The sequence below is a fragment of the Paramacrobiotus metropolitanus genome, unplaced genomic scaffold, assembly GCF_019649055.1.
Source record: "Paramacrobiotus metropolitanus isolate TYO unplaced genomic scaffold, Prichtersi_v1.0 Parri_scaffold0000057, whole genome shotgun sequence".
Lineage (NCBI taxonomy): Eukaryota > Metazoa > Tardigrada > Eutardigrada > Parachela > Macrobiotidae > Paramacrobiotus > Paramacrobiotus metropolitanus.
The window spans coordinates 559,682-582,188 of NW_026570277.1; the positions used below are offsets into that span (position 1 = coordinate 559,682).

Consider the following 22,507-nt stretch of genomic DNA (forward strand, 5'->3'; position numbering starts at 1 on the left):
TTGCGGGTCGACCCGCAGAAAAACCCCCGCTTTTATCAAAGGAAGAAGCGGCGATTTTGAACTTTCTTGCTGCAGATGAAGTGCCAGCAACTCTTCAGTTTTATAGCGCAGTTGTCAGAGATGACAATGTGATTTTTGAGTGCCGAGGATATGGAAAAAAAATCCGTAGGATCAACAGTTGGATTCAAACTGTTGCCCATGAAGTGGCACAGCTCCTTGTGTTTTTTTACGACGCGGATGCCCATATTTTCGGAGCGGTTGTTGACATCATCCCGAGTGTTGCATTCAAAAAGTTTAAATTGCCTAGCGGAGAAAGCCCAGAATTTTTTAGGAAATGTTCGCGACGCCGAGAATGTGTGGCAATTAATGTCAGTTCGATATTTCGCCATGCTGTTGTCATTATTGATCCAGTGATAGGATTGCCTACGTTTGCTGTGTTTATTCCTAATAATCAGTACATTCTGTAACTGTATTGCTTGTCGACAAGCAGAAATATCGTTTGTTATTCCTCAGTTGGTGCTGTTCACTCTTCGCAATAATAAATAATGAATGGAATAAATTTTCGCAAATTTTGTTCAGGTATTTGCCATTTCACCGGAGTTCGCCTGTAAATATATACAGCTAAAAAGCAGCTTTTACGGTTTGACATCTTTTATTTAAAATTGTAATTAATTGACCAATCTGGTAATGCAAGGCCATTAATACTGTTTGTTTACGAACGCCTTGGGGGTGGGACATCTGCATAAAGACCGTCGGTTACTTTGATCCTAAAGGAACCGAAAGGCCGTGCGCGCGGCCCGGCAATTGGACCGTTTCTTAAACGTATAAAATGCAGTATGATTCGTACATACGAATCCGTTTGTTCTCGTTCTTCACGCTAATGATATCTAACACCTGGAAACTTTCAGACGCAAAATAAACCTTTCCTTTTCTTATTATTTTTTTGTAATTTAATCTTCCCGGCTGTTATGGATTGTGCGGATTTCGTTGACAGTGGTTTGCGCGTCGACGCGCAGGAAACCACCATATCGTCGGCATTGGCAACAGGTACCTTGACGCTTGCTGTTACGAGTGAAGTGATAAAATTTCGTTTATAGATTTTGTTGTGAAGCATGTTTGCAGGTTTTCTAATGTTTGACTACAACCTTTAGAGATCCGGCCTACTTCATCTAGCCCGCATGCTGATTCCGATTCAACTAACCAGCAGTCAACCCTTCCGCCGGAACCAACTGCAGATGCTGTAACCCTTCCGCCGGAACCAACTGCAGATGCTGTTAACCACGGGCAGCGTAAAACTTACGCTTGGCGTTTAAAGCCGGGCATGAGTATACACAATCCGCGTTCTCGCATTGTTCTTCCCGCCAGAGGGGTCGTTTATTCGGACGAAGAAGATGAGTCCGAGGTTGCAAAAAAAAAGGCGAAAGGCAACGATTTGCGTGTCGACACGCAGCAGACGGACAGCTCCAAAATTCCGGAAAAGAATGAAAAGGAAATTCGTAAATCTGCGCTCCCCAAAAAGCCGAAGAAGAAGGGATTCATGTGAATGGTTGAAATCATCGTTACGTGACTTTTGGGTCCTGTTATTAATACGTGAAATAGTTTCTTAACTTTGCCGAATCAAAATTCATTAACGTTTGTTTGCCTAGAGGTTACTTGGTTAGGTTACCGGAGCTTTTCTGTTACTTTAGCTTCTTCCTCTCAATGTTATCGAGTTTACATAATTACATTAAGTTACGCAGGGTTTCGTTTGTTGACGTTAGTCCTATGATTTCTTGATTCTGGTTACTGATGTTACGAAACTAAGGCCCATTAACAACGCTTGGTTACCTTTGGTTACCTTAAATACCGGATGAGTTTAAGTAACGGTAGTTACAATACAGCATTAGTGGCTTACAATACCTTCGGTTAATTGAATTACCGGTTTAGCTTTAGGTCATTTTTCAGCGTTCAGACTTTTTTAGGTTACGTTGGTGTAAATTAAATTACTTTGGTTACCTTAATTACCGATAAAGTTAGCTAACGTTGCAATTGTAAGACTTCTTCAGGTAACACTTTGTTACGTTGAATCCCACTTGATGACCTTTGGTAACTCCTACTAACCGGCTAAGTTTCAGTAACGTCACAACGTTAAGACTTCTTGAGGTTGCACTGGTTTACCCTTAATCCCATTTGATGACCTTTGGTTACTTTAATGAAGTGACGTTACCACGTTAAGTCAACTTTAGGTCATGTTGGTGTAGGTTAAATCGCCTTCGTTTACTTTAGTTACCGGTTGAGTTAAGTAACGTTGCCACCTTAAAAGTCCTCTTGGTTACATCGGTGTACGTTGTTTTCTGCATGGTAACCTTTCGTTACTTCAATTGCTGGATCAGTTAAGTAACGTTACCACGTTGAATCCCACTTGATGACCTTTACCGATGTTGGTTACTTTACAAAGGGGTTGACTTTGAGTAACGTCACAACGTTACGACTTCTTGAGGTTGCACTGGTTTACCTCAAACCCCACTTATTGACCTTTGTTTTCCTTAAAATTATGATTAAGTTTCAGTAAAGTCACAACGTTACTAAAACTGTTATACTGATTTTGTGAAACTGTTTATACGTGACATATCTTGTGCTCAGTGTTATTTTGGTTATTTTGTTATATAATGTTACGTTACAGGATCTAAGGTCACACTTACGTACAATTGTTTCCGCTTGGTTTCGTCTGTATACTTAAGTTACTAGCTTATTTTAGGTAAAAATATTATAACAATACGACTTCTTTAAATTACGTTGGTATGCGCTAAATCCCTCTTTGTCACCTGTCGTTTCCTTCATTACTAGTTCAGTTGAAGTTTAGGCTGTTTTGGTTGCACTAGCTTGCATTGAATTCCGTTTAGTGCCCTTTGGTTACCTAAATTACCGGTTGAGTTAAAACAGCGTTACAACGTGAAGAATCCTTTAGGTTACATCGGTGCACGTCGAATTCCGCTTGGTGACCTTTGGTTACTTCAGTTGCTGATTGAGTTTAATAACGTTACCGCGTTAAGAATCCTCTTAATTACATCGGTGCACGTCAAATTCCGCTTGGTGACCTTAGGTTACTTTAATTACCGGTTCAGAAATTACGTTACAGCATTAAGACTCTTTTAGGTTACGTTTAACTTTATGTGGACCTAACGATGCGCCATAGAACAGCTCCGGCGGTACTGCTTCAAACGAAGCTCTATAGTTCTATACCAAATGAAAACGGCAATCAGGTCTTATTGTTTTTTACCATAATTTTATCAGGGTCTATATTATAGCGAATCCGTAATTCTACATCTGTGTTTAGGAAATTATCTGAAAAAGCTAAAATTAGCTTTGGCGACAGTTCATAATACCAGTTACCCTTACGGCTATACACACCGGAACGGCTTAGGCGTAAAACACAGGACAATAAAAATTCAGTCCAGTCTTCATGCTTAGTCAATTTAAAACTGTTCCACGGTCGAAAATTTAAAAAAACCCCTTTTATTAATTAGTTTATTTCGTTTCCCGTTTACGCTTTATCCACGCTTCAGTTTCTGCTCGCAAATTGTCAGCAGGTTTGACTTGGTCCATCGTCCGGTAACACTGACGATTAAATGGATCCGACTTTACGGATAACAAGTGCCGAGCGATGGTGGTGATGGCGAGCTTGTGATGACAGAATCTTCAATCAGTAATCGCCGTACAAATTTCCGCCTAAAATACCAGCTTAATTAGCATTTGTCGGGTCTAATTTTAGCGTTATCAAAATAACCAGCCTGACGACAAATCCGCACAGCCGGATCGATCATTATCACCATTTATTTTCCTTGTAATAAGATGAAATATAAACTGAAATCCTTAAACAAACTGTAAATTCCTCTAACCTGATTGCCAAACACTCGAAAAGCCGCCGCCCCCGACACCTCCTTGGTGCAGAACCAGAAGGGCAGACAGGCGCGCCTGAAGTCCCAGAATGAAGATCTGCGACATGGCCGCAACGGTCTGCCCGACGAAAGTAACCACGTAGCACTTGGAGACAGCGCTGAAGCACTTAATTGCGCTGCCGATGAAATTCCCTAATGATCCGATTAAAGCCACCACCCGCAAGCCTTTTCTATCCAGCCGCCACGTCGCCGGAAACACCAGCGGAATATACGTCAGCATGTAAATCATGGACAGCCAGTCCACCGACAGCGGCGAGACGCCGTAGTAGAATACCATCTTATCGCTAATAATCCCGTATTCAATACACTGAAAGGCATTGCTCGTGGCATACAGACAGAAAGCATAATCAAACGCCGGGGTGTGGTGCGGTTCAGCGGCGGTTAAGATTCGTCCACAATCGGAATATCCCCGTCGGTGGTCTCGCGTTCCTCCTTGCCGCAGATCTGTCGGACAATACGGGCGAACAAGTCGGAGAAATTGAAGGCGAAAGCGTTGGATTCGCGGCGCTGCAGACGCTTATTGGGTACATCGACCGGACTGCCCTCGGCGCGCGGCTCCATCTTTTGGTAACTACGGCTGGGTCCTGTCGGTGATCCGACGGAGGGTGAGGAATATTCTCGTAATTCAGCATTGTCGTTATTAAGTCCATTAGGCCTGATATTACCCGTCGTGCCAGCGGCGGTAAATACGCTGTCGTCGGCTGGCCTAGACGTGCTAATCACAATTCTTGGCGATTTCGCTGTTTGCAGCGGGACTTTGGCCTTGGCTTCTTCGTCGCTGTCAAATGCCATTCTGTCACATTGACAATCAGGAATGTGGGCCCGGACACCGCAGCTGTGGAAAACGAGGAGATAACCTGCAAATTTTGCAACAATGTACGCTCCGCTTTGTCCTAGTTAACACGTTGGACAATATGTGCAGAAACACGGGCACTTGTCAACCGTGGGAAAATGCAAACGTTAATAATTCTACTTAGATTTTGTAGAATATTTTGGCATCGACCCGTATTTACGAAATTCCTCAAGACTGGCAATAATGGGTCTCACAAGACAACACGTCAGCGAGAACACGACGCAAAAAATACAAACGAAGAGAACCGCTAACTTGCTTGCATAGGAAGTTCTCTCAAAGACAGTCTGGCAAAAATGATAAATACTACCAGAAAAGAATCAATCGGAACTCGGTCTTATTCTTTCAAGTCAAGAAACTAGGAAATATCGACCGATTCAGCAGCTCGTTAGGCACTGCTACAAGTATGAAATTCACTCAGAAAACTGGACGCCATTTCACTTACATAATTACATTAACCCACGAACCGAAACTCAACTTATAATTCTTTGCAGACGGAGAAACGTTTATCTAAAAAGAACACAATCAGAAGTAACAAAAAAGCGAATTTCATCCAGACTAAATTAGAAACAAGACAACCGCATACCAGTTGAATTATGCCTTGATACAGAAACAATAATTATGACATAAATTGATGCGTCTGAACAGTAGCGCCTTATAGTGATTTTATAGTTTCTGCCGTTTCAAAGACTTCCGGTGCTTAAAGTAGTCGTAACCGCCCGGTTCGGCAGCGTAATGCAGTATTGTTTGCCACCCGCCATGGGGCGAGCTTTTAATGTGGCGCACGTGCTGTTGCGTCAGCGGCCATATTGGTTTTCAGTTTTGACTGCAACGCCGCAAACGAAGATCTTCAGTGATGTGGAGATAGCTTTTCAGAGCTCTTGATTTCGTTTCATTGTATGGTTCACCTAGATTTCCTTTATGTTTAAATTACATATTTCAGAATGAATTTCTAACGGTTATCATTGCGTCTGTCGACTTATGTTTTGTATACGTCAAACTTATAGTGAGTATGCCAAAATGTGTTAGGAATGTGATGACACGGTCGAAACCAGTTTCCGGGGCTCGAAGATCTGAATGCAGTGCATGGTTTAATTTAACTTTGTCTTGGGATTATACTAAAAATCAATATGCTTATTTGCAGCTAAACCCTTTTTGAAGAACGTGATGATCGAGTAACGGCATTTGTGGAGCCCTTCGTGATTTTGCTTATTCTTATTGTTGATGCAGTCGTGACTCGTCGGAGTGTGGCATGTAAGAAAATCACCGTGTTTTTCGTTGAGAAACTCTGGTATTTTATTCTCTGTCGTACGTTTATTCAGTTGTTAGTTTTCTTCAAATTTTTATTTATTAAATGAGAGAAAGTTTCACGAGATTGTGGCGTTTTCATCGCTCACCTCGTCAGCTGTATGAATGCGCAGATTGGTCACTATTCGCGGATAGCGCACGTCTGTTTGACGTGTAGAAAAAATAATCCGATTTTATTACTGTAATCGTTTTATTGTACGTTTTCGAATTTCCACGGTTTCGACAGCTTTCGGGTTTGTTTGCACAGGACATCGTTAGCCGTTGTTTATGGTTTATTTTTATTTGCAGCTAAACCCTTATGGGCCCTTATTTTGGAACAATTCGACGATTTATTAGTCGAGATTCTCTTGCTCACGGCTATCATTTCCTTTGTAAGTACCCTGATTAATATTGCTATTTAAATTTGACAAAATTGTTCTAACTGTTCTGCAACCGAATTCGATATTAATACAGCGAGAGATTTTCTCGTTGAGTTTTTATTTGATTAATGACGGTTGATTCAGTCGGTTTCCGCATGGCAGATGGTGATACATGATTGATATATGCTGCCATGTGATGTATTTCATTTGATTTCCGCTATTGTGAGTTTTTATATAATTTTCATTAGAATTGTTGCTTTGGAATCGCAATTCAATTACATGATTCCTGTTTGTACAGGTTCTCGCCCTTTTTGAAGAACATGCTGAACGAGTAACGGCATTTGTGGAGGCCTTCGTGATTTTGCTTATTCTTATTGCTAATGCAGTCGTCGGAGTGTGACAGGTAAGAAAACCATTAGTATTTTGCCAAAAAATTCTTTTTCAATTTTTTACTGATTGGAAATTAATGTTAATTTCGCAGTTCATTTTTGTTTCAATATTTTACGGGTTTTCAGTATTGTGAGATTAATGAGTTTGTCTCATTGATAATTTGGCGGTGCTACATTCGAAAATTAGGACATTCCAGGCCGATTTTCAATCGTCGCCTTGAACCTTGATTTTTGTTCCACGGCAGTCAAAGTTGCGCGCATCAGCACGATATGGGGTGTTGTTCCGATTTAGAACGCGGGATCATAGGAGGAATGCGCGAGTCTGAGAATGTTTAATGAGAAAGAAGAAACGCTATTAATAAATTCAGGAGTGATAAGTAATAGAATGTCAGAATGTGTGTGTACAGAGTGCTGTAGTACATAGCTTGTATGGTGTGCTGTTGCTGCTGCTGGTGTGTGTTATAAATGACATTTTCCTCTTCAGGAGTGATGTAACGCCTTGTCTAAACAAGTAGTTTGTCGCGAAATGCAGCAGAGAGTCTGCGCTCGGCTTGGAGCTGTGAGAACTTGCATGGAAGAATGCAGCGAGGGTTCGTTACGGCGCTGTGCCTGTAGAGAAAGGCATAATTATGCGGTGATCGCTCAAGAAGGCGAAAATATGCGGCTAGAAGTAAAGGAGTTAGCAGCGTAGCATCCGTGTACGTAGGTTTAGGTATTTTTTTCGACGAAGAGTTGAGGAGAACGAGAGACTTCTTAATAAACTCTTTAATGTTTATAGAAACTAAAAATTTTTTGAAGCGGTGAATAATTGCGTGTACATGAAGGCATTTTCAAGGTGGAACGCTGTGTGTGAGGATGTAGAATTTCGCGTTTGCTGCGTTGGAAGAGCCCGACGTTACGTTATTTGCGATTAACTTGTTTTTTATGGCTCTAAGAAATAAATACTCGGAATCAGTATTTCGCAAATTTTGAATGCTGGCCTGTGTGAAAGAATTTCCCATTCTTTTTATTTTATGTTTTCAACGCAGATACATACTTGTTATACATCGCTTACAGGTACATGCCTTACGTCGCAGTTTTGTTGATATTCTACTTTTTGTAACTTAATAAATTTGGCGGGGAATTTTTAACTGGGTGACAAAGTAGCTGGCATGAGAAAACAGCAAAAATGAATAATGGTCTTGATGTGATCCGAACAATTAGCTACAGTAGCTGTCTGTTAATTGAGCACTATTAACGTGCGAGTATTTTTAGATGTTAATATAATTAGTTGTGCGATAAAGCATTAGTTTGTGCTGATCGCAAAATGCCTTCATGCTTTTTGCCGGTTGTACATGGGCTGACATTGACAATGCGCGCGCTACGAGCCGAGATCATGTGCAGGCGATGTTATGCAACAATGTTTGCTTGTGGGAACGTTTAGAATTTCAAGATTGATAATTTCAAGGCGGTTTTATGGTATCACATAGGGTAAATTTCAGTTCTAACCACCTGATACAGTTGTTGCACAAATGGTTTCAACATTTACATTAGCGTAAAATAGGGTGGTATTTTGAAAATGTCTGTGCGATTATCGTAGGAAGGGAACGCCGAAAGCGCCATTGAACCGCTGAAGGTGTATGAGCCAGAAACTGCCAATCATCTGATCAGATAAGCACGGTATCCAAAGAATACGAACCAACCAAATTGTACCGGGTGATTTGTTTGAAATCAGTGGTAAGTATGGCGATTTTTGTGAATTTGAATTCTATAATACTGATTTTAATTTGGCTGTGTTCTAAACAGTTATCGTGAGTTATATGTTGATTTTATTTTGGCTGTATTTTCAACAGTTGGTGACAAGATTCCCGCGGACATTTGTCTCACGAAAATTATATTGACGATGGCAGATCTCAAGAATATCAAAAGAAACGCGGAGGTATGTTCTATTTTACCTAGCTATTTTTTAGAATAGCTGTTTTAATTAGCACAAGTTATTTACACATGTAAATGAATTAAATACAATTTGTGATTTCTCGCACTCGTGGGATAAACTGTCGATTGGCCTTTTGCAGATCTGAGTTCTCTGATCTAGATTTATTTCAGTATAAAATGCTTAAACGTGCTTTCTATCTGATGTTCATGTCTTACAGCGTGCCCGCGACTCGTTTAAATGTATGGTACATCAGACGCCTGACGGAGACGACTACAACATAACGCCGTGCTGTGGAAACATTATGTGCACGGCATGCTTTGCGATGCTAGTGCAGAGTGAATTAGATAAAAACAAGGACAAGAAAGCGGGAGAGAAGTTATTCCAACATCTGTGCCCCAGCTGTCGCAGGTACGTTAGTTTTATTAATTTAAGTTTAGTCCTATACTTCTCATTTTCTTGATTCTTGCGTGTATGATTGTTTTCTTTTTTACGCGCAGCCCGAACTGGAAGGCGCTACGCAATCTCGGCTGGATAAAAGGAGCAGCTGATGACAGCGGCAAAACAGTGGACAGTATCCAGGCCGCAATCGCCGTTGGCGGTCGACCGCCATGCCTGGATGCTGATGCCCAAACCGTTCTTCCGATTACTGCACAGGCTCCTCAGTCGCACATGCTATTTTGTCGACACGTGTCTGAATTGGTGTTCCCTCTTTTGGACGAGCGCGCTGTCCAAAACGGATACATATTGCTGACGGGAGTTGAACTACGACTACTTTACCTGCTGGACCTTGCCGCCGCGGATTACGCTTTCTATAAGCAAGTTCACTGCAGTATAAATTTAAAATCATAATTTTAGCAGGCTTTTAATTATTTGTTTTTTGTAGATCGGAGAAGAATTACTTGGAAGCAACTGGAACACAGTATTACAAATTGTTCTAGAGCAATGAAGCGACGATATTCGAGTACGGCAATCTGGCAAGGCTGATGGAGAAGCTCGGGACACCCTTAGAAGTCGTGAAGTCTGCGGCTCTTCCAGAATTCCTTTTTCCTCCATCGGTTTTGAAGAATAATAGAGATTCAACTGAATTTGTTATGCAGTGGGTTGGACCTTTTGCTGTTGAAGGAAAAACGGAGGTAGTATTTGGATGTCAACATCCATAAGCAAATTACTACCTCGCTGTACTTTTTTGTTACAGTATGTTACGATGTTATTCGAACGTTTTGGGTTGGCGTCCCTCCGCAAGCCAATTGCATTCAATAAACCGCACGCTACAAAGGGCTCGTGCAAGCCTAAATGCGCGAAATGTCGGGTGAACGGCGCCATCAGAAACGAAGAAGAACATGCTTATAAAATGTGTGTAATCAATTATTATACCTATTTAAAAAATATTTTAGTGCTTATTGCTATTTATTATTCCAGGGAAGCGGATTTGCCGTACCGGATCATGTGCGCTTTGTGCGGTATTGATATCGAGTGGAATGAGATGCAGTATCATGTCCGAACAGTACATAAGGTGGGTGTACTGTGCCCCGATAAAATCGACTTTATTTACGGTGTATAAAATGTAGGTCAACCTACAGTGTTTTATTTTCTAGGACGCCACCTGGAATGTGTGCCGATGCTGGGCTCCTCTCGCTGGCCAGTATGCGCCGAGCACGCCGCACGGAGTGAGCTGTCCGCTGCGAACATTTCCCCTGATGACTGGCAAGCGCGGGGAACGATACCGGCACAAACCGTTCCCGCCGACCATAGAGAAACGCCCCGAGCCGACATTTCCGGACAAAAAAGAAACTGTTCGCGTGAATCTCGGGCTTGTTGTCCGAGAAGGTCGCGCTTGGTGGCAACTAACGTGGCCTTTATGAAGTGTCGGTCGACCGACAGATTGCTGTTCTTGCCATTACTTTGCTTTTTCGTTGTATTTCTGTTTTTGTTTGGCAAAAAAACTGTTCTTGACGGGCGATTTTGTTTGATCTTGTTTTTTTTAATGGGAAACGATGGATTAACATGTTATTTTTGATTGGGAAACCACGGATTAACAGTTTATGTAAATTTTGATTTGGCGTATAACGTGGATACAGATTTCATGTTGATATAAATCACTGTTCTATTCTGCTGCCCAAATCTCGCCGTTAATATAGTTTATGATGAACTGTTTAACACCTGAGGCATTTTGATGTAGTTTCGAAAATACTTTTTGACGAGGGGGTGAGTCTGCAGCCTCGTAATTTTCATGAGTAGCTTAGCCGCAATAAGACATCGTGCTGCCTTTTCACTTGACACCCACCGTTTGCGTCACGGGCAACTGATCTGAATTCACTTTTAGCAGCAGCAGCAGGCAGCACTCTGGGAAGCGGTTTAATTACGGTATGGCAGATATGCAAAAACTCCTGGCCTACGGATTAATTCCTCGGAAAATGTCATGCGGCCGAAGAAACGATCAATCGCTTATCGATAATCCCTGCCTCATATATGAATTCATATTCTAACGACAAGCAATGCTTTTTTCTTAACCTTGTCTATTCGTTTTTGCATCTCGTAAAGATGATATACATTATTTATGGTCGCGAAGAAGATACATGCACTTATAATTGTGAGATCTCCAAGGACCCGCGTTATGTCGGTTTTCTACGCCACTGATCTGATCTACTAATCGAAAACAATTCCGGGATCACCGTGTGGTGTTCGAATGTCACAAGTCACGGTCGACAAATAATCCCAGTGACTGCAACTTAGCATGTTGGCCTGAACATCGTTTTTACACCGAACCCAGCTTCCATCATGTTTTTGAAATTTTGAAAATGAATTTCAACAAATGAAAAACTTACTTTAAATTTGGGGACAATGTTGTAAACCTGGTTCGGTATCCGGGCTCGTTAAAACCGATCCTTATGCTAATGTGCGTTTTAGCGTAAAATTTGGTTCATAATGAGACGGGACATCTGAATGAGTTTAAACTTTTGTAATTTCCACACAGCCATTACCGGATCTTGCGCGCATAAACGGCTTTCACGCCAATGTATAATCTATCATTTTTTTCGCTACTTCGATTTAAACATTATTTGAACGGCCATTTTAATTAGTTTTACAAAGTTACACTGTTTTTATAAAGATACACAATTTCTTTTAAAGTTAAAATAAATATGAGAATTATTAGAATTTATTTTAAAATTCGGGAAATCAATTCGGAAAGAAAAATGCAAGAACCGTGGTTCGGCGTAAAAACGATCCTCATGTATATGTGCATTTCCATGCAAAATTTGGAGAAGATCGATTGAGAGACTTTCGGTACACCGGAATGCATTTAAACTTTTTTGAACTTTTCTTGCAGCCATAACTCCCGTAGCGGATGTTATACGCACAAACGGTTTTCAGGCTTACGTATGCAAATCCTCTCGCTATAGAATTTTGTAAAACACAGCAAGAAAGTGAATTTCGTCCATGTACAAGTACACGAATTTGATACCATGAGTCAGGCCACTTCCCTTAAATAAGTGAATACGACTTATACGAGTAGAAACAGACACAGAAATTTACGGTAAAATTAATCCCATCAATGTGCCAGTTCAGTAGACCGTTATTTAAATTGTTTAATTTAGATTTAATTGTATATTTTAGTTATAATTTTCTTACAGAAGTACTACTTATGAAAACCTATATAGGTTTTCTATATATAATTTTCTTACAGAATTACTACTTATGAAAACCTATATAGGTTTTCATAAGTAGTAATTCTGTAAGAAAATTATAACTAAAATATACAATTAAATTTAAATTAAACAATTATAGATATTAACTGGTAACATAGTACTCTGTACTTGCTATGTACAGCAAATTTCGCAGTACTTGCGCCTTGCGGTAGGTATTTTCGTTGAGAAATTGTGGGTTAAGTGAATATACTATAGTTGTTAGTGCAGTACCATGAAGTACTTGAAAGTCACCGTAAGAAGAAGACGTGAGAATCTCTGTAGTGTTTTTTTCCATGAAGATTTTTGTATTAAGGTAATGCCATTCCTGTGTAATATAGCCACGTGAGAATTTCTGTAGCACTGCCAAGGCTATTTGCGTTCCTTTTCGGAATGGATCCTGGAACGGCCACTTTTGAGCAGGGTCTGATGCGAAATTGCGGACACACTTGGTGGCCGCTAATGAAGCATGTAACCGACATCATTTCCACTTGCATCAAGCCGCGTAGAAAACCTCTGAGTCGTAAAACAAAGTATCTGTAACTATTTCTATGAGTAGATTATGGCACATGAAAAATATGTCAGAAACCGGTCGAAAAACCTGTTGTGGTTGAATAAGACCTGGAAAATTATAAATGTTACGACTAAAATTCGAAATCATAAAAAATTGAATTATTGCCGTGCACACAGCTAACACCCGTGTTTCCCCGTGCACACAGCATCGACCAAAGTTTACATGCAATGGTGTGCACGAAAAGTCTGGTTATGATCCGATCTCCTTGAAACTTTGCTATAAAAGACACATGGCCATAAAGTCAAAAGTGAACCAATATCAGATTTATAGAATTTTTTTCCGATTTTAAAATGAATTTCAAAAAGTTGAAAATTCATTTTAAATTATGGAAAACTGTTAGGAACTTGAAATTGGTTCACTATCGACTTTAGGGCCATGTGTCTTTTATAGCAAAGTTTCAAGAAGATAGGCTGATAACCAGACTTTTGGTACCCAACAATGCAATTAAACTTTTCACCATTTTAGTACGCCATATCTCGGCAACCGGATGTTGCGTGCGCAAATGGTTCCAGAACAATGTTTACAAATTGTTAAGCTTTAGAATGATCTAAAGTATTGCAAAAAAGAGATTCGGACTACGCGAAAGCGAAAGTTTTAGTGCATGTATCCCATTTTTGACACTATGTACCGGGCTATTTTTTTTAAGTGGGTCCCTTGTTCCTGGATCGCTACAAACATGCAGTGTCATGGAAATCTCGCGTAATCTACGCCTCACATTGTAGCAGGATCTATTGCTGCCCGTATTCAAAAGAACCGGAAGACAACTATTGGTACAGACTGCTTTCGGCAGGCGTATGGCGCACAAAACGACAACATACGAGTACAATGTGCATTGTACGGTGACGTACATACATATATCTGAGGGCTGAGGTCACTTCCATGATTTTGTCCAGTGGATGCACTGGTCTGTACTGAAGCAGAACACCAAAATACATACTTCCGATTTCAAACTAAGCAAAACTCTCAAAAAATGGAATCCGCCTTTATTATTATCGGAGGATTCACAACAAACGCGAACATCAGCAGAAGCAGCATAAAAAACACCAAACATGCAAACTACTGTAGAGCCCGAATCCACACTAGGTATGGCGCTTTAAAACCGTATGCACGAGTTCACAGGTACACTGAGAATAAAATAATTATTATGTAGCAAACAGAATGACTCAATATAAATCAATTCAGATTGTGAAGAGATCATAAAAATCCGATACGTTGAAAAAAAATTTTATAAACTGCGGAAACTGAGTGTTCCGACAAAAACGTTAAATCTTAACCCGAAAGTTATTTCGTCACATGCTCTTCTTCGAGTTTCAGCGCATCAGTCCAATCAAAAAACCGCTTGGTAGCGGCCTTTTCTTTGTCATGTTCAGCTTTATCATGGCGTCGTTTATCAAGGAGACTCTCCAGGAAGCGCCACTGCACCCACATACAAGCCACGCTCCACAACAGTAGGATACCGGCTACTTGCAAGCGTTCTGCTAGGACCAATTCCGTAACCGGGAACGGCAGAAACAGCCAGACGAAAGCCTCTTTGAGGTACACAAAGCCAGCACCGAATATCCCAGCGAGTTCGCAGGTACAACGCCGTCCAATAAAAGCCGTTGGCTCGCGTACGACGCCACAGAGCGGACAATCCATTGGGCGGTCTCGTAACTCATACGGATCGGTGACCGTCGCATCGACAGAGTCGTCATTAACTTTAATCCACTCGGAACACACTCTACATCCATCGCAAGAAACGTGATTTCGCGGGACCACTGTATCGACTCCCACCGTTTTCTTGCTGCCATCCCGCCGAGTTTCGGCGTTGTCCCTGTTAACAGTATCATGATTTGCTTATGCCAAGAGAAGAAAAATAAAATACACCTCGGCAGCCTTAAGTTTTAGGTTCGTGCCAAAAACAAATTTTCAGAGAACCCGGCTTGCAAAAAAAAGTGCAACATGCTTCGGGCTAGAGAACCGCTTCGGGTAAAGTGTTAGCGGTTGCTAGCTCGGAACGCTTTTGCCCGGGCTTGATATTCGTATTGTGAACTCGATTTCATATCTCAGAACTGGGAAAAATCAAAAATCAGTGCGCGACAGAAGCATGAAATGCTTTTTCTACATGCATACGGCAGTTTTCCGCGCATGACAAATCTACCGTGGTGTTTCTACTCACTCTTCTTCGTCGGGCTCCGGTGCAACGGTTATCAGCCAATACAGTTTCAGGCCCACCCAGTGGGAACCGGCAATACAACAGCGCACAAACGGCCCCAGTATCGTGGCTATCGTGAGTAAGATCGGGCCGAGCAAGACGACGGCCAAGAGAGAGCCGCTCCATACTAGCCACACAAATCCGAAGAACCACGAGAACGGAGAGAGCCGTGCATGAATACCGTCATGCATATTTCCATGGCGGCTGTAATCTAGCTCTACCCAGTAGGAAAGGATTGCCGTTATCCGTCCAAAACCCTAACAACATGCCGGAATGGGCAATACAATTACATGCAGCATTACAGCCGGATGGGCATTACAATTTGCACTGCATAGCAACCGAATCATCTCTTCCATCTGTGATTTTTACCGTATCAGCAGCTGTGTTCGGGCATCCGGTACCGTAGTCCACTACCCGACCAGTGGAATCCCATTCTCTGTTCCCGGGGAATCCCGCAAACAGTTTTAGCACACTGGTGGTGAAGATTACAGTGCTGCTGATCAAAATTAAAGATCGAAACTCAATCTGTTGCCGTGGCTGTGAACAGTTGCCAGCCGGTGTTGAAACAACTTCCGTCTGATCTTCGGGATCTTCCTTGGCACCTGGATGTTGTCTGACCAAGCTCACACTGGAAGAAAAAACTCTGAGCAACTCTACTAGGCATCTATTTTATCCTGTACATACAAACTATGTATATATTATGCAATAAGAATTTATAAGGTGGTTAACAGTCTAAAGATTCTCGGAAACGTTTTCTGGATTTTTATTTTCACTGCTATGCCCACAAACCAGACATATGCACTCAGCAGAATTGATATGATGTGAACTGTGAAGTGAACTTTTGAGCGCTTTTTTGTTAAGTTAGAGCGCGCTTTAAGAAATAATTTAAAATCGCTTCTAAGCCTTAACTCTCAGTACTAAAATTCTGGTTCGATGATTCCGGGTTAAAAGTTGTAAGTCAACCAAGTTCATTGTCAAAACCAGGAAACAACGTTGTCTGACAGTCCACTGTACCACAAAGTAGGAGAGAGACGTCACATGGCTCTCACAGACCTCAAACCATGTCTGCAGGAGGTGTTCTTAAATAGTGCAAATTGGACGGGAATTGCACTTTTTTAATTCAATACCTTAACAAACTTGCGTCGCAGTAATTATGCACTACTGATCATGAGGCGCTTCGTACCGTAGCTTCTGGGTAATCCACTGCAGATAAGTGACGTTTAACCACAATCCCCAAATCCTTCCCGCACTATACATGGCCAGTAATGGGAGCATAACAGCACAACAAGGTAGCACGGCTTGCACTCCACAAGCGCTGATTATGGCCATGGCGACGCCTCCCGCCAACATCACTAACGGGAGCATGCCGACAACCAGCCAGAGGAATTCAAAGACCAATAACCCCGCAGCGAACATAACACCGAGGAAAATAAAAGGCAGAACGTTGAGAATGGACAGTGACCGCGGGGTATGCTGGTGGCAGAAACGCAGATGCCGCGACAATGGTATGAGATTCCAGTGCCGGTTAACGATCAGCGAGCACATGACGGATACCGCTAGGAAAATGGCGGCAGACACGATGAGAAACGTTCCAAGGTATCCAAAATTCACCGGTACAGTGACCGTGGAGATAGTATGCGAAGCATTCACACCCTGAGTGGTGATCGTCCCGGGTTCCGTCCAGGGTAATGCCACATGATCCCAAAGGCAGCCGCTGATGTTCTGGCCAAGCAACGAAATACCCGTATAAATACCGAAAAAACATTTTTTGTTATTTTACTCACTTCTTCATTATACTCACTATTTTCATTGTTTTATTCGAGCACAACAGCGCAACAAAGTGTGCGCGGTTCCGTAAACTGGTGAACTTGTATTAACGGTTTATCAAGAAACCAGTTCTGTAACACAGTATACCGCCCGCGCAAACTAAATGCTTATAGCTATAGGAACCACGCAAAAAATTCGTAAATTTCATCAATTTCACGCAGTTTTTTTTGCGGAAACCATTATAGGACCACATACCTATCCGCGGATTTTCTGAAAATGGCAGTTCTAATGAAAAAACTAATACAATAAAAAAATTACATTTCAGCATAAAATATTAATGAATTAATTAAAGGTGACTGCTATGCGCCCCGACAAACCGGGCGCATAGAATTTAGCTATGCGCCCCGATGTCCGGGCGCACAGAATTTGGCTTTGCGCCCCGAATGTCCGGGCGCAGAAATATCGGCGATTTGCTGTTTTTCCGAAGGTTTTTTATGTTGTATTTGGCTTCTTTTACTGTATTTATTTAACAACTCCATTTTCCTGTTGTATTGTCATAAACAGGGCAGCTTACATATACCTCAACCTGTAAATTTATTGGCTTTAACGCGGCCTACGGCAACAACAGCGACGATGCGTAATTATTAAGATTTATCTGAGCACTGGATGAAGACACTAGCACCGGAACACGCGTCACCGGTGCAACTGACTCCGTCGTCCTTGCTAAAGCCAACCCCCAGTCTCCTCTCAAAAGAATATGGAATGGGGGGGGGGGCAACTGCATGATACTAGTACATGAAAATAATCTTAACTGATACTAAAGTGGAATTACTGCAGTGGAAACAATAGCAGCTAAAATGAACTAAACACAAATGTGCAATCAGTATGCGACATTGTCAGTCAGAGTTGCATTGCTCCCCGATTATCGGGATGAACATCCCAACGACACACCCTAATGGCTTTTCTCGGCTTGACACTGGTCATCCAAGTCGTCCAGCCTTGCAACTACCTCCGCTACGTTAAAGGAAGTGGCCCAGTACATGGTACAGTAAAACCTGCGTACTTTGAACACCTACAGTTCCAAATTTTTCGTTCAATGTTGACGCCTGTTCGATGTACAGAACAGCTGCCCCCAGGGGGGCCGCCCTTGGAGACAATGCTTATGCGTTCCATGCGCTTATGCGTAGCTGCCCCTGAAAGCGAAAAGGCGCCGCCTCAAGGGGGACAGCCCTGTTAGCAAGCCTTTTTTAAGCAATTTTCGCGCATACAAAATCAAAAACCATGTGGAGTTAATGCGTAACCAGCGAATGTCTAGTAAACTCTGGTCCGTTATGCGCTTTTTCTCTGTTTTTTTTTTCTTAAAACCAGATTCCGATGCTTTGTTCATTCTCAAAAGGTCTAAATATTAGTAAATAACTAGATCCGTTCCAGCTAATTTGTTCAATGTTCACTTTTGGGAGTTGTTCAATATACGCGAGGTCCCCCTTGTGTTATAGTCTACGAGACGCGCCGGTTCCGTAATAACCGTTCAATGTACACCAGTGTTTAATTTACGCGAGTGTTCAAAGTCACAGGTTTTACTGTACCATATTCGTGTACATACACGAAATCTTTCACTTTCGCGTACTTGCTGTAAAGTTGCTGAAAATCAGGATCTCTCAGACTGATTCCGTGATGTTTTGAGTAAGCTTTTCAATAAACCATGCGATAAAATGGGAAATGGGTTAATCGAGTAAAAAAATCAATCAGTTGCCGGAAAAACATAAAAACTTCGATATTTCTGCGCCCGGACATTCGGAACGCAAAGCCAAATTCTGCGCGCCCGAGCACTCGGGGCGCACAGCTAAAATCTATGCGCCCGGTTTGTCGGGGCGCACAGCCATTTCGTTAATTAAATTCACTTGTTCTTCTTTATGAAATTACTGTTGCATTCACAATAAATCTACGGAAAATTTTACATGCACTTTTATTTCAGATCACACAAAAAACCTTCCTTAATTTGGCTACAGTTGATGGAAGACCACAAGAGCAGTTGAGATGAAGCTGAAGGTGGCTTATATGATTTATGCGAACACATCTCAACTAATAACGACCAAAAAAACAATTACAAAAATTAACAGATGGTAGCTGTTGTCAAAAAACCTTGTTTCAGTTTGCAGGTATCTTATTAGCTTTATACATTAACGCCGTTCCGAATTCGATTTATTTTGAAAAAAGATTAGAGAAAATTCGAGAAAACGTAAAAAATACCGTGACGAAAGAACATATCGCAAATGGAACTGATGGCGAACTGGTGCAAGTTACCCTAGCAGAATTAACAGGGCGTATAACGACATTACGACTGTAGTACTCTTACGATTAATCGCGCTATCCAGAGCAAAGGTTCCGGGCCAAAGACGTTTTCCCCATTGCGGTCCACGCGGTCATCCTGCCATTCCGGAAGAAAGCGATATCCCAGTCTGACGGCCACCTGACTGGCCAACCACAAGACAAACATCGCTTCTGCCATGATTTCCTGGTACGCCCATGCTGACTTTTTATCCAGACGATTCCGGACACCTTGGACTCTTTCCATCATATCACATATGGTTTTTCTATGAAACTGGCTGACAAGCAATTAGTAAAAAGGGCCTACTAAAATAATGGACTGAGACGCAAAACAGATAGGGTTCCGCTTACGGCTACCGCATACTTAATTCGGCTAGATTTCAGCCTCATGATTTCACTGCTGGGCGCAGCCGCATAAATGGTTGTGCGTTTTGGTTGTCCCTAGGCGCCCATCGTTTGCGTCACAGACAATTGGCTTGTATAACCTTCTGGAAACATCCCCCCGGGAAGCAGTTTTATTTTCAGTGTGGTAAATAGGCAAAAACTCCATTTCATATGGATCAATTCCTTCGAGATGCCATGCGACGAGAGAAATAGTCAATTGTCTGCCTATATAATACCAGTCTGGCTTGTACGCAATTTAATCAAAATGAAATACTTTTTTTCATGTCTTTGCCTTATCCTTTTTACTTATTGAATAGGTCTTGTGGAAATACCTGCGTACGTTTGTAAAGCAGTTATTCTTTAAGAGACACGCAATCTTGTATAATTCCAAATGTTGTTGACTCGCATTTGTCGCATATATCATTGTGCGACGCGATTGATCAACTAATCCATGAAATTCCGGGATCATCGAGCGGTTTACTGCATGGTGAAAGAAAAGGGCGACCGACAATAGTTAGTTTAATTAATAACCGGTAAATTAATTAATAACCGGGCGACCGGTAATTTTGTTTTCTGGTATTGTTTGGATTAAAGGGAGCAAAGTGTCACGATAATTATGATCAAAGGTTGTTACTAATGCTTATATGTGCAGTTCAAAACTTCAAAGATATTTGTCAATTGTCACTGCAAAGTAGATTTCCAACACTTAACAAGCTAACGACTACGAATTATGTTTTGCGCAGTAATTGTCTGGCTAACGGGCAACTGTAATGTGTTTCAGAAAACGGGGTTGTTATTATAATTTTTGCGCGTTGTTATTATACTGGAGTATCAAAACAAATTCAAAAAATAACATTCAAGTTAACAAACGATTTCGGGTTACGGTTTCGTGTGACAAACCTGCAAAATCTCAGTTCGCGGTGGTCTGTGGTTTCCATATTGGGCATCCTTTCCGTGTGCGCATGACACGGGATAGAACAAAGCACGCGGTTCCTCAGAATCTAGTTGAAATGCTAGTGTAGCATTATTCCTTCAGTTTATAATTTATTAGAATGTGCGCGCGCTAACATCTGAACTACACATGCAGTTTGCCGGTTTATGTTAGATTCCGGAACATCATTATATCGCTGTATAGCGAATGACTTGAAACAGACAACGATCTGAGATTATAAGAAAATCAAATTTTTTCTGTACTCGTATGCATTATCCTGCAAACAGCAGTAATACGAGTATATTGCCAGGATCTACTGTTCATCGGATCAAATGTCCACAGACTGGCTGAAGCTGCAGTTACGTTTCCCGTTTGCCCATCAGGGCAGCAAGGATCAGATCAGCACTGAATACGTCCCGATCTACGGACAATCACCTGGAGGAAATCACTGCCTAATATACTCGTTTGCCTTTGCCTATGACCTGCTATTGGACAAGCAGATTCCAAACGCCAACTATGTCCAGGAGGACGAACTACGCCTCTGGTTTTTAACCATACACGAAACCGACACATTGGCGCCTTCCCCAGATCGCTGGGGCGTAATCCTCGAACGAAAACCGCGGCGAACGATCATAACTTCACAGTAACAGCAGCAGATACGGTGGAAATACACCGGCGTTTGCATATGTCTAGCGGATACAGAACAGTATCACTGCGAATATTGCTTGCATACTCAACGATGCAATAACTGTCGATCGTGCTTCTTAACTACCACCTCAAGAAATAACAAATTTGACGTACGGGGACGTAAGTTTAAAAAATTAACTGAAAGAACCGTTCAGTTTTCAGTTTCTACCATAACTAGTGGTTGAAAATATTACGCAAGATATTCTCGCGCGGTTTTATCTCTCTCAAACTTTTTGTTCGTATTTTTATTGTGCGGGGAAAAACTCTCAGACTGGCTGTAACTTTCGTTTGACCTTCTGGATCTTTCACGGAATCTGCTGGTTTACTCGTAATCTTCCTATCATTTTGTGTACAACGAAAGTTGACCTCTAGGCGCCTATCATGCACTTTTTGATCTAATCAGCTTAAATTGCCGCTCCAAATTTTGGTGATTATTTTGCTCCTTTCGCTCCGTTAAAATGGACGAATTTGGATTTTTACCTAGTGGACGTTGCCGGATTAATGAATAGTACTGTAAAATTTTATCGAAACGAAGTAGTGTAATCTGTGCGTGGGTGTGAGCGCGGCAAGAAAGCCGGCTGAATTCGATCGCGATTGACGATTCTCGCCAGGATGGTACCCTGTGGCGGTTGGCAGCCGTGCGCCTACGGTGCGCCGGGAAGTCATCGTAGGCCCATAACAACAAGTGCTTATCCCGGCACTTTTTGAACAGCGCGCGTTCGCAAATTACGTTGTTGGTTAACTGGGCAGATACATGAAAATTTACAGAAAACCATCCTCTGCAAACGAGGAAAAAATGTGTGATAAAAATGTTTATGGTATTATTAAATTTAGCGCTGATGTTGTGGCCATTGTATTGCATTACCGCCTCGAAAATTGTAGCACACAAACAGAAACAGAGCGAATGCATAATTCTCCTGTTGGCGCACTCCAAAATCCCTGTTTGTTAGTGACGTCAAAATGACACACTGCCAGTCGGCAGTCTCGGCGAGAATCACGAATTCCTGCTGTTACGAGGAACCGTAATCTGAAGCGACACGTAATCTGAAGCGACAAGCTTGTGCAATAACTCAAAATCACTCCACTTTGAAGTCCTATCTGAGATATCAAACCCATGCATGATATACCCCATGCAATATCAAACTTTATTAAACAGTTGTAGGGAAGCATATGAAAACATCAGGAAATCGCGTACCAACT

At 41.7% G+C, this 22,507-nt stretch overlaps 2 protein-coding genes and 1 long non-coding RNA gene across 4 annotated transcripts; 2 read left to right on the forward strand and 1 right to left on the reverse strand.

Moving 5' to 3' along the window:
• The first annotated feature begins 5,652 nt into the window (after positions 1-5,652).
• LOC129592947 (uncharacterized) lies at positions 5,653-9,568 on the forward strand. Its single transcript, XR_008691027.1, has 8 exons — positions 5,653-5,794; positions 5,933-6,042; positions 6,385-6,467; positions 6,754-6,858; positions 8,424-8,560; positions 8,677-8,762; positions 8,977-9,167; positions 9,257-9,568. It is a non-coding gene; the product is annotated as an uncharacterized LOC129592947 (long non-coding RNA).
• Positions 9,569-9,659: 91 nt separating this feature from the next.
• Positions 9,660-10,776, forward strand: LOC129592945 (uncharacterized). Of its 2 annotated transcripts, XR_008691026.1 has the most exons (4): positions 9,660-9,892; positions 9,955-10,112; positions 10,179-10,272; positions 10,355-10,776. XR_008691026.1 is itself a non-coding variant. In XM_055489104.1 (3 exons), the coding sequence occupies exons 1-3, from the start codon at positions 9,904-9,906 to the stop codon at positions 10,619-10,621; spliced, it is 570 nt and encodes a 189-aa protein (XP_055345079.1). In that variant the 5' UTR covers positions 9,660-9,903; the 3' UTR covers positions 10,622-10,776. The 2 variants fall into 2 exon arrangements, 1 of the variants encoding a protein (XP_055345079.1); XM_055489104.1 differs by having other exon boundaries at positions 9,660-10,112.
• A 3,313-nt stretch (positions 10,777-14,089) lies between these two features.
• On the reverse strand, positions 14,090-19,555 carry LOC129592924 (uncharacterized). The gene is made up of 5 exons (XM_055489079.1): positions 19,334-19,555; positions 16,394-16,932; positions 15,580-15,838; positions 15,175-15,467; positions 14,090-14,829 (listed from the first exon to the last, which is right to left on the reverse strand). Exons 1-5 carry the CDS (start codon positions 19,553-19,555, stop codon positions 14,298-14,300), a joined length of 1,845 nt encoding a protein of 614 aa, XP_055345054.1. The 3' UTR covers positions 14,090-14,297.
• Between the last annotated feature and the right edge of the window lie 2,952 nt (positions 19,556-22,507).

What these genes read in the sequence shown, in the direction of transcription:
- LOC129592945 (XM_055489104.1), top strand. Translation starts at nt 9,904, where the DNA reads ATGTCAACATCCATAAGCAAATTACTACCTCGCTGTACTTTTTTGTTA. An exon ending in GAAGAACATGCTTATAAAAT is followed by an intron (nt 10,113 to 10,178) that starts GTGTGTAATCAA and finishes TTATTATTCCAG; the next exon opens with GGAAGCGGATTTGCCGTACC. An exon ending in ATGTCCGAACAGTACATAAG is followed by an intron (nt 10,273 to 10,354) that starts GTGGGTGTACTG and finishes TTTATTTTCTAG; the next exon opens with GACGCCACCTGGAATGTGTG.
- LOC129592924 (XM_055489079.1), bottom strand. Translation starts at nt 19,555, where the DNA reads ATGATGGAAAGAGTCCAAGGTGTCCGGAATCGTCTGGATAAAAAGTCA. An exon ending in CGAACACAGCTGCTGATACG is followed by an intron (nt 15,468 to 15,579) that starts GTAAAAATCACA and finishes GCATGTTGTTAG; the next exon opens with GGTTTTGGACGGATAACGGC. An exon ending in CCGGAGCCCGACGAAGAAGA is followed by an intron (nt 14,830 to 15,174) that starts GTGAGTAGAAAC and finishes TACTGTTAACAG; the next exon opens with GGACAACGCCGAAACTCGGC.